The following is a 12,014-nucleotide window of genomic DNA, read 5'->3' on the forward strand; positions in this document are numbered from 1 at the left end:
TATCAATTAATTGGCTAGTCTGTTTTACACACATATTTTCTTATTCTTGCAGCTTTCTGTTAAATCATTTCCTCTTTGCATGAGACAGCTGAACAAAGCCCTGCGTGATAACCACCATCTCCGTCACGGAGGCCGTATGCAATATGGATTGTTCTTAAAGGGCATTGGCTTAACGCTGGAACAAGCTTTGCAATTCTGGAAGTCTGAATTTATTAAAGGAAAAGTGGATGCAGACAAGGTAAGTTTTAAAAACAAGGCTAAATATCAAAGTGCAAGGATTTCTTAATAATATAGTCTGTTCTTCATACCACACTTCATAATTAACTGGAAACTATTTTACTAAACGTTAGTGTAAAAACTAGGATAATGCACCTTTCTAAGTACTTTTCTCCTTTTGGGTATAATTTTGCTTTTTAACAAAATGTTGTTGTTTTTGTTTGTCTCACCCACTTCAATGAGGCATGGGAAAAGAGAGGCAATTCCAAGGAAAGCCATGTTCTAAACCAAACAGAGTTCCGTAGATTAGAACTGGCACGTTGTATTGCACCACTAAGCAGCTGAAAAGCCAACGCAGTTCAGGAACTGAAATGGCAGGAAAGTTGCCATATTTTGTACTAGCTGAAACTTCGTAATAGTCATTATTATTATTTGTATTATCATAATGCCTAAGAGTCTTAGTCATAGACCAATACCTCATTGTGCTAGATGTCATAGAAAAAGATGGCCACTGCCCCCAAGAGTTTACAGTCTAAAGATAAGAAGCAATACGTGTATATAGACAGATGCGGGGAGTAAAGGAAACAACGAGACAGTTTTGGTCAGAATGATAGGCAGAGGCACCAGGAGCATAACTATTGTTAAGTGTTTTCTAGGTGTCATAGGAAAGAGAGTTTTAAGTAGAATAACGTGTTAGTTTTGTGGATATTTACAGAAAGCTTCTTCCATGGATGAGGGGCAGCATGGGAGAAAGTGTGAAGGAATGCTTTTTTGAAAACTTAGTAAGTGGGTGATGGAGGCTGGCATCATGGGCCTATCAGTGGGAGCTGACATTCTGATAGTGAATAAGAAATAAGTAGGATGGGGTAGAGCCTTATAAGTTAAGAAAGATTGTGTAAATATCATGCAATAGAGAAGGAGGAGCCAGTGAAAGACAAGAACATAAGAATGACCATTGTGGGTCAGACCAATGGTCCATCTAGCACAGTATCCTGTCTTCTGACAGTGGTCAATGCCAGGTGCTTCAGAGGGATTGACTAGAACAGGCAATCATCAAGTGATCCATCCCCTGTCATCCACTCCCAGCTTCTGGCAAACAGAGGCCAGGGACACCTAGAGCATGGAGTTGCATCCCTGATGATCTTAGCTAATAGCCATTGATGGACCTATCCCTCATGAACTTATCTAATTCTTTTTTGAATCCCATTATACTTTGGCCTTCACAACATCCCCTGGCAACAAGTTCCACAGGTTGACTTTGCATAGTGTGAAGAAGTATTTCCTTTTGTTTGTTTTAAATATGCTGCCTATTAATTTTATTGGTTCTTGTGTAATGTGAAGGATTAAATACCACTTCCTTATCCACTTTCTACACATAAGTCACAATGTTACAGTCTTCTCTCATATCCCCTCTTAATCATCTCTTTTCCAAGTTGAAAAGATCCAGTCCTTTTAATCTCTCTTCATATGGAAGCTGTTCCATTCCCCTAATTGTTTTTGTTGCTCTTCTCTGTACCTTTTCCATTTCTAATATATCTTTTTTGAAATGGGGTGACCAGAACTGCATGCAGTATTCCAGATGTGGGCGTATCATGGATTTATATAGTGGCATTATGATATTTTCAGTTTTTATCATCTCTCCCTTTCTTAATGCTTCCTAAGATTCTATAGCTTTGCTGCTGTACGTTGAGTAGATATTTCAGACAACTATCCACTGTGATTCCAAGATCTTTCTTGAGTGGTAACAAATAAGTTAGACCCCATCATTTTGTATGTTTAGGATTATGTTTTCCAATGTGCATTACTTTGCATTTATCAACATTCAGTTTCATCTACCATTTTGTTGTCCAGTCACTCAGTTTCGTGAGATCCCTTTGTAACTCGTCCCAGTCTGATTTGGACTTAACTATTTTGAGTAGTTTTGTTTCATATGCAAATTTTGCCACCTCACTGTTCACTCCTTTTTCCAGATTATTTATTAATATGTTGAATAGTACTGGTTCCAGTACAGACTCCTTGGGGACACCACTATTTACCTCTCTCCATTTTGAAAACTGACCATTTATTCCTACCCTTTGTTTCCTATCTTTTAACTAGTTACTGATCCATGAGAGGACTTTTTCTCTTATCCGTGACAGCTTACTTTGCTTAAGAGCCTTTGGAGAGGGAACCTGTCAAAGACTTTCTGAAAATCTAAGTACACTATACCCACTGGATCACTCTTGTCCACATGCTCCGCGCTAAAAGTAAAAGGAGCAGGGTGGAATGATTCCCTCTCCAGTACCTTCTTACTGGCACATGGCCTGAGTCAGAATCCTCTAGTTTCCAGAGCTGATCCTTCTGTTCTCCTGCAAATATTAAACCTATATTATTCTCAGTTTTTTATTGTTTTAGTCCTTTTTAGTTTCCCAGTTAGTGTTAGAATCTCCACCCCAGAGGATTTCTGTAGACACTTATGAAATGAACAACCATTAGGGATTTTTATGTGTAGTTTTGCAAAATCTTTGAAGTTTCAAATTAAGTTGCAGATTGTGAGTACACTGAAAAACGATTCTACCTTTTATCTGAAAATAAAGGATGACAAATGCATTTGTAGTCTCTAATGGAAAAGGAAATCATCGAAGGAAAAGAGAAAAAAATCACTTTTTCTATTCAAGGCCTGGAAAAAAAAATGGATCATGTCATCTGATCTCCTCCCTTCCTTGTCACTATGGCAGGGCAGTCAGAGAGGACACAGTAACTTGCATGACTAGGGTGAAGCTCAAGTACCAGAGAGAGGTTAAAACCAAAACATGGAAAACCAAAAATCTCCTGGTGCTGTCATGTCCAAGCCACCAAAGCTAATGGCTTTCCTCAGCAAGATGCTGAACTTAAAGAATCATGAAGATGGAATTTCTTCAGGCATATTTCCCTGGAAAATATGTATAAGAACATCACTTTGTCATCTTTTAATTTCTACCTGAAAGATCTTGAGCAGGATCCACACACACCAATAGCACTAACAATATTTAAAAGCTGGTTATGGTTTGAAAGAATTTAATGTTTTTGCATAACAGCTTTTAACATTGCTAACACCTAAACTGTAATTTTACACATTGTATCAAACTTCTCAGATATCAAGCTGGATAAGCAGAGGGTGTTTTAGCTAGTCAACATGAGCTCTGCTTTTCACATGCCCACCTTTAATTTTAATTACATCATTTGCTCAATAAGTAGAAATAGTCTTGGCTACAGGAACCTTAAAGGTGTGTTTTAGGTGTTGAAAAATGTAACATTTTAAATGGCTAATAGCTTAGCTTTTGTTTCCTCAGACCTGTAGTCCTAGAGGAAGAGTCTTCATTTGTGTAATGACTAAACTTGATCCATCAGATCACGACAGTGTCATATGTTTATCAGTTTGCTACTGAATGCACTGTAAATTCCTTTGCCTTAAAATGTCCCCATACCTTAAGGAAGGAGCCAATGTAAAACAGAGATGCAAAGCGTCATCTAAAATGGGCATGTGTAATTTCAGAAGGCAAATGTTGAATTGTAAAAGATACCTAGTATACATAGCTATGGATACCAATGAAATGCATAATATGAGTATGGACTCTTTGCTATAGTTTAGGTCTTCGACATACAAGTAGGATCCGCACTTGGAACGTTACAACAGGAAGAGATTTATTTGGTACAATTTCACAGTCTTGTTATCTTTGTCAGAAGAAAGAAATAAAGTTGTAATTTTCAGCTCTTGATTAAAATCTTTCAGTGGAAAATAGTGCCATGGTATTACACTCATGTATTCTTGGGATAATAGGAATGTAATGTCCCATTTTGACGTTTCAGAATGCTGTGTTTTGATTTGCTTGTCACTACACTTCTTCCAGAGTTGCAGTCATATTAACCCATGGAAAGAAAATGGAATGAGAGGCAGTTAAGATACAGAATACTGAGGAAGATCAAAGTAGTATGACACGCTTGTGTAGTTCAAAGAACATAGCATACATTAATAGTATTGATATTTCATCATTATTGCATCAGAGCCTAACAAGAATGCTGAAGTGGTACATATTTAACTAATCATCATGACAATTCAGATACTTTAATCTACATATCTTCAGATTTTGTATCTGTCTGAAGGGGTAGCTACTGCAGTCTGAAAGGCTACATATTTCCAGTGTCTTTAGAAATATTTTAGAAAAGGAGGAATGAAAGCATTGTATCACAATCCCCAAAATAGACATTTCAGTAAAAGTTATAGTGTATATGAGTGAGGGTCAGATTCTGCCAGCCTTACAAAACGTCATAGAGTCTTAGGCCGGTCTACACTAGAAAATTAGGTCTGTTTAACTACATCAATCCGGGGTCTGAAAAATCCACACATTGTTAAGCCAATCCCTGTTGAGGTTACAGGGACAAATCATCCCGATGAGTCGAAAGAATAGTAAATATGGCAGGCGACCAGCTTGGCTTAATGGTGAAATCCTAGCGGATCTTAAACATAAAAAAGAAGCTTACAAGAAGTGTAAGGTTGGACATATGACCAGGGAAAAGTATAAAAATATTGCTCGGGCATGTAGGAATGAAATCAGGAGGGCCAAATCGCACCTGGAGCTGCAGCTAGCGAGAGATGTCAAGAGTAACAAGAAGGGTTTCTTCAGGTATGTTGGCAACAAGAAGAAAGCCAAGGAAAGTGTGGGCCCCTTACTGAATGAGGGAGGCAACCTAGTGACAGAGGATGTGGAAAAAGCTAATGTACTCAATGCTTTTTTTGCCTCTGTCTTCACTAACAAGGTCAGCTCCCAGACAGCTGCGCTGGGCATCACAAAATGGGGAACAGATGGCCAGCCCTCTGTGGAGATAGAGGTGGTTAGGGACTATTTAGAAAAGCTGGACGTGCACAAGTCCATGGGGCCGGACGAGTTGCATCCGAGAGTGCTGAAGGAATTGGCGGCTGTGATTGCAGAGCCATTGGCCATTATCTTTGAAAACTCGTGGCGAACGGGGGAAGTCCCGGATGACTGGAAAAAGGCTAATGTAGTGCCAATCTTTAAAAAAGGAAAGAAGGAGGATCCTGGGAACTACAGGCCAGTCAGCCTAACCTCAGTCCCTGGAAAAATCATGGAGCAGGTCCTCAAAGAATCAATCCTGATGCACTTGCATGAGAGGAAAGTGATCAGGAACAGCCAGCATGGATTCACCAAGGGAAGGTCATGCCTGACTAATCTAATTGCCTTTTATGACGAGATTACTGGTTCTGTGGATGAAGGGAAAGCAGTGGATGTATTGTTTCTTGACTTTAGCAAAGCTTTTGACACGGTCTCCCACAGTATTCTTGTCAGCAAGTTAAGGAAGTATGGGCTGGATGAATGCACTATAAGGTGGGTAGAAAGCTGGCTAGATTGTCGGGCTCAACGGGTAGTGATCAATGGCTCCATGTCTAGTTGGCAGCCGGTATCAAGTGGAGTGCCCCAAGGGTCGGTCCTGGGGCCGGTTTTGTTCAATATCTTCCTTAATGATCTGGAGGATGGTGTGGATTGCGCACTCAGCAAATTTGCGGATGATACTAAACTGGGAGGAGTGGTAGATACGCTGGAGGGGAGGGATAGGATACCGAAGGACCTAGACAAATTGGAGGATTGGGCCAAAAGAAATCTGATGAGGTTCAATAAGGATAAGTGCAGGGTCCTGCACTTAGGATGGAAGAATCCAATGCACAGCTACAGACTAGGGACCGAATGGCTAGGCAGCAGTTCTGCGGAAAAGGACCTAGGGGTGACAGTGGACGAGAAGCTGGATATGAGTCAGCAGTGTGCCCTTGTTGCCAAGAAGGCCAATGGCATTTTGGGATGTATAAGTAGGGGCATAGCGAGCAGATCGAGGGACGTGATCGTTCCCCTCTATTTGACATTGGTGAGGCCTCATCTGGAGTACTGTGTCCAGTTTTGGGCCCCTCACTACAAGAAGGATGTGGATAAATTGGAGAGAGTCCAGCGAAGGGCAACAAAAATGATTAGGGGTCTAGAACACATGACTTATGAAGAGAGGCTGAGGGAGCTGGGATTGTTTAGCCTGCAGAAGAGAAGAATGAGGGGGGATTTGATAGCTGCTTTCAACTACCTGAAAGGGGGTTCCAAAGAGGATGGCTCTAGACTGTTCTCAATGGTAGCAGATGACAGAACGAGGAGTAATGGTCTCAAGTTGCAGTGGGGGAGGTTTAGATTGGCTATTAGGAAAAACTTTTCCACTAAGAGGGTGGTGAAACACTGGAATGCGTTACCTAGGGAGGTGGTAGAATCTCCTTCCTTAGAGGTTTTTAAGGTCAGGCTTGACAAAGCCCTGGCTGGGATGATTTAACTGGGAATTGGTCCTGCTTCGAGCAGGGGGTTGGACTAGATGACCTTCAGGGGTCCCTTCCAACCCTGATATTCTATGATTCTATGATTCAAACTAAGTCCCCAGGTAGACAGACCTAGCTATCGTCTCTTGGGGAGGTAGATTATTTATGCTGATGGTAGAATCCCTCCCATCCGTGTAGGTAGTGTCTACATGGAAGTGCTACAGCCACCAGCTGCAGTGGCCCAGCTGACCTGCTGTTGTATTTTAAGTGTAGAGAAACCCTTAGATTCCTAGATTTTAAGACCAGAAGTGTCCATTAATTATCATCTAGTCTGACCTCCTGCATAACATAAACTAAAGGACTTCTTGATAATTTCTGCATCAAGCCCATAACTTGTATTTGAGCTATCGCATATCTTTTAGAAATCTTGACTTACAGCCTGCAAGTGATGGAGAGTTTGAATTGTTAATGTTTAGTAGCCGTTCTGGTGCCTTATTTCTAGTCTGAATTTGTCTAGCTTCAGCTTCTCACCATTGGTTCTCATTATGCCCTTTTCAGTTGGATTACAGAACTGTCTGCTATCACAAATCTCTTCCGCGTGTAGGTACTTCCAGACTGTGATCAAGCTGTCGGCTTTCTCTTTGATAAACTAAAAAGACTTAGCTTAGTCTCTCACTATAAGGCATGTTTTCCAGATCTTTAATCATTCTTGTAGCTCTTTTCTGAAGCCTCTCCAATTTTTCTACATCCTGTTTGAATTGTGGGCACCAGAACTGGAGATTGTATTCAGTAATGGTTTTACTAATGCTATATAGGGAATACCATCTCCTTATTCCTACTTGATATTCCCGTTTACACTTCCAGGAATTACATTTGCCCTCTTAGCTACAGTATGGCATAAGAACGGCCATACTGGGTCAGACCAAAGGTCAGTCTAGCTCAGTATCCTGTCTTCTGACAGTGGCCAATGCCAGGTGCTTCAGAGGGAATGAGCAGAACAGGTAATCATCAAGTGATCCATCCGCTGTATCCCATTCCTAGCTTCTGGCAAACAGAGACTAGGGACACCATCCTTGTCCATCCTGGCTAATAGCCATTGATGGACCTATCCTCCATGAACCTATCTAGTTCTCTTTTGAACCCTGTTATAGTCTTGCCCTTCACAACATCCTCTGTCAAAGAGTTCCACAGGTTGACTGTGCGTTGTGTGAAGAAATACTTCCTTTTGTTTGTTTTAAACCTGCTGCTTATTAATTTCATTTGGTGACTGCTAGTTCTTGCATTATGAGGAGTAAATGACACTTCCTTATTTACTTATTTCCACACCCGTCATGATTTTGTATTTGCCTCTATCATATTCGCCCAATTTGCCTCTATCATATTTTCCCCAGTCATCTCTTTTCCACGCTGAAAAGTCCCAATCTGATTAATCTCTCCTCATACGGAAGTTTTTCCATACCCCTAATAATTTTCGTTGCCCTTTTCTGAACCTCTTCCAATTCTAATGTATCTTTTTTGAGATGGGGCGACCACATCTGCATGCAGTATTCGAGATGTGGGCATACCGTGGATTTTTATAGAGGCAATATGACATTATCTGTCTTCTTATCTGTCTCTTTCCTTATGATTCCCAATATTCTGTTAGCTTTTTTCAACCACTGCTGCACATTGAGTGGATGTTTGCAGAGAACTAGCCACAATGACTCCAAGATTTCTTTCTTGAGTGGTAACAGCTAATTTAGACCCCATCATTTTATATGGATAGTTGGGATTATGTTTTCCAATGTGTGTTACTTTACATTTATCAACATTTGAATTTCATCTGCCATTTTGTTGCCCAGTCACCCAGTTTTGTGAGATCCCTTGTAACTCTTCGTAGTCTGCTTGGACTTCACTATCTTGAGTAGTTTTGTTTCATCTGCAAATTTAGTCACCTCACTGTTTACCCCTTTTTCCAGATCATTTATTAATATTTTGAAAAGCACTGTTCCCTGTACAGATAGTTGTAGGATCCTGCTATTTATCTCTCTGCTGTAAAAACTGACCTTTTATTCCTACCCTTTGTTTCCTAACTTTTATATGAGAGGACCTTCCATCCTATCCTATGACTGCCTACTTTGCTTAAGAACCTTTGGTGTGGGACCTTGTTAAAGGATTTCTGAAAGTCCAAGTACACTGTATCCATTGGATCACCCTTGTCCACATGTTTGTTGACCCATTCAAAGCATTCTAGTAGATTGGTGAGGCATGATTTACAAAAGCCATATTGTCTTACCCAGAAATTGTGTTCATCTATGTGTCTGATAATTCTCTTTGTTGCTCTAGTTTCAACCAATTTGCCTGCTACTGAAGTTAGGCTTACTAGTCTGTAATTGCCAGGATTGCCTCTAGAGCCTTTTAAAAAAAAATTGGTGTCACATTAGATATCCTCAAGTCATCTAATATAGAAGCTGATTTAAATGATACACTACATACCCCAGTTAGTAGTTTTTGCAACTTTATATTTGAGTTTCTTCTGAACACTTGGGTGAAAGTCATCTGGTCTTGGTGACTTAATACTGTTTAATTTATCAATTTGTTCCAAAACCACCTCTGTTGACACCTCTATTTAGAGAGATACAAAAGGAGGGGTGACACCTGTCAAAGCAATGGGCTAGGAAAATGATCTTTTCATCAGCATTCTGAAAGTCTGAGAGTCTATAAGGATATGAGTGGGGCAAGATTGCATTTGTCCAGGCCAGAGAAAAGGATATTGCAGTAAATGAGATGTGAGATGATGAAAGCCTGGGAAAGAGTTCAGCTGTGTGGATGGATAAGAAAGGCCATATCTTAGATATGTTATGCAGAAAGAATTTGAAAGATTAAGATATAGCCTGGATGTGAGGTTTGAGGGTGAAGTCTGAATTGAAGATGGTGCCCAAGTTACAGCCCTGAGTGACAAGCAGGGTGGTGATGGTGTCCTCTGTGATCCTTTTTAAGGGCTCATCTACTCTTGAAAACTTACCAAATAACTATTCCTGAATAATTTTATTTAGTATTAACCTGTGTGGACACTCGTATTCTGGAATAAGTTTTCATTTTTTGATTTAGCTAATCCCCTTTGGAAGTATATTAAGTTATACTGAAAAAAGGCACTCTTGTTCTAGAATAAAAGCATCCACCCAGTGACTTATGCTAAAATAACTATTTTGGAATAGTTATATTGGTAAATTTCCAAGCATAGTAAAGCTCTAAGGGTCATCCTTGATAGAACACAATGTTAATAGACTACCTGGAAATGGCAATGGCTTGGATGATTGTAGGAACTCCAGTATCGTCAAGGAAATTCCACAACATGTTAGTTAACTGCAAATGAAAATATAGTCTGTATCATCAATGCAGTCTTTGAATCCAAAAACAATTGGGGCTCCAAATACTCAAAATCATGAAACAAATAAAGCAAACAGTCACAACCCTTGCCAGTTCTTGTCACTTCCCCCTTGCCAGCATCATATGTCTTTTCTGGACTGAGTTGTAGCTAGGTCATTCTCCATCTTTACTATATTTTAGCCAAGAACTGTGAAAAGAAGGAAATGTCACTGTCCAGACATGATGAAAGGAAAACAGAGCTAAGTTTTATATGCCCATTGTTATCATGGTGTCCCATAATTCTTAGTGATGATCTCCAGTGGCCTCATATAGATATCCTAAAGGAGTGGTGACCAAAAAGTGGAAAACTCTGGGACCCATTTGAAACAGTTGCTAGAGGTATTAATATGACTTAGGAACTTTCCTTTCACCAAAGAAAGGGTCAAATAAGGAATGTTATCTCCACACTGTTTCCAGTCCTGAAATCATATTGATGATTTCAGAAAGCCAGAAGAATCCTTACACATTTAATATAAAAATAGAGGTAAACAATATTCTTACTAAAGATTTACTTTACATGATGGAGTATTGATTTACTGTTTTATTTTAGGTGGTGCAGATAGTGACACCTATAGTTAAGGTTATCGGACACTTTACATTATAAAACCCTGTTTTCAGTTACTTATAATTTTGCAAAATTTAAACCATTCATGTTGAAATTTCTTATTTCAGCTATTTGTCTCAGGCTGAATTTTTTCTCTGAAGTTACAGCTAAAATGTTCAAGCCATTTGCAAAAATAGATGAGAGAAAAAGTTTGTCAATGTTTAAAAAAAAAAAATGAAATAAAAATCTTACAACTATTTTGTTGAGAAGCTGCAGAACCCCGTGCTTTGCTGAGGGGATACCCTGGTGTCAGGGATATGTGTTTTGCGATCCCTATGAAAATTCTCCCAAATTTGGGCAAGTTTAATCCTCTGAAAAATCTGTTTGCCCATGCTCAGAAGAGATTGTTAGCATTTGGTTGCAAAATTTTCCAAAGATTCCATCTGAACTGAGCATGCTCCAACCCAATGCTGCAGGGGCTGAGCATGACTTTCTCTCTGATTGCTCCTGCCAGCTACAGGGAGCCAATGTATATTGGACACGAGCAGGGAGACTACCTCTACCTCTCCTGCATTCTAAATACTCCAACTACAGATGCCCAGGCATTGTGGAAGAGAAAAAAGAAATTGCCTTACTCAGATACACAAGGGTAGGAGCTTGGAGAAAAGGAGATTAGGAGCACGAGCCAGGCTGGGGAGGGGCTGAGAGAAGTTGGTCAGAAGGGGAGAGTGAGAAGCTGGGGGGAGCAGAGGAAGAAAGGTATGTAACCACAAGAACACACTCCCCTTGGAAACTGGAGTAAAACTCAAGATTCCTCAGTCTCAGCATTTCTTTTCTGTCTAGCAAATAACTACTGGTAAATACCCACTGGTAAGGTGTCTTTCGTCCATCCCTCTCTAGTGGCAGATCAACATGAAGGATTTCTACTGCTATCGGTTATTCTGTTAGCTCAAGTAATAGAGATCTGTATTGTGGATCTAAAGATCGCAACTCTGCTGATGACCCATGTGGGAAATAACAGTATGAAATTTTTGTTTTTTCAGTGTCAATTTTTAAAAAACTTAGGAAATTACATCCTAAAACACCTAAGTTAAAAGAACACCAAGGTTGCAAAGTCAACTGTTGAAAAATTAGGAAATGCCCGAATTGAGTTTGCCTCGGTAACCTTAATTTGGTCCCTTCGTGGACAGGTGTTGTGATGCATGCATTTAATTAACTGATCACATGCTAGTTTTTCCCCACAGTATCCCGGCCTTATTCAGTGCACAGGATGGTCAGGGCCCGGGGACTAAATTTGGGTTTGATGAGGTTGTCTAGAAGACCCCAGCCTCATTTGTTGCAGAAGTTGGAAGGCATGTGGTGAAAGAGGCAGGGAACTGCATGAAGGACTGTTTCGTGGATAGTGTTGAATGCAGCCCTGTCAAAATTGATTTTATCCCTGCCTGTGCCACACAGTTCCTGTATGATGCTGGGCAAGTCAGGGAAACCAAAATTTCCACAGGTGGGGCCACTGTTTTCACTGGT

At 40.2% G+C, this 12,014-nt stretch overlaps 1 protein-coding gene across 6 annotated transcripts in view; it reads left to right on the plus strand.

The window, feature by feature from the left end:
• PRIM2 (DNA primase subunit 2) overlaps positions 1-12,014 on the plus strand; it is a 306,979-nt gene that overhangs the window by 200,767 nt on the left and 94,198 nt on the right. For all 6 annotated transcript variants that reach the window (XM_084623651.1, XM_084623647.1, XM_084623652.1 and 3 more), the window contains one exon: positions 53-238. In XM_084623651.1, coding sequence (XP_084479777.1) covers positions 53-238 — 186 coding nt within the window. The remainder of the gene's footprint in view (positions 1-52; positions 239-12,014) is intronic.

The sequence above is a fragment of the Lepidochelys olivacea genome (assembly GCF_965140295.1).
Source record: "Lepidochelys olivacea isolate rLepOli2 genome assembly, chromosome: 3".
NCBI classification, from domain to species: Eukaryota; Metazoa; Chordata; order Testudines; family Cheloniidae; genus Lepidochelys; species Lepidochelys olivacea.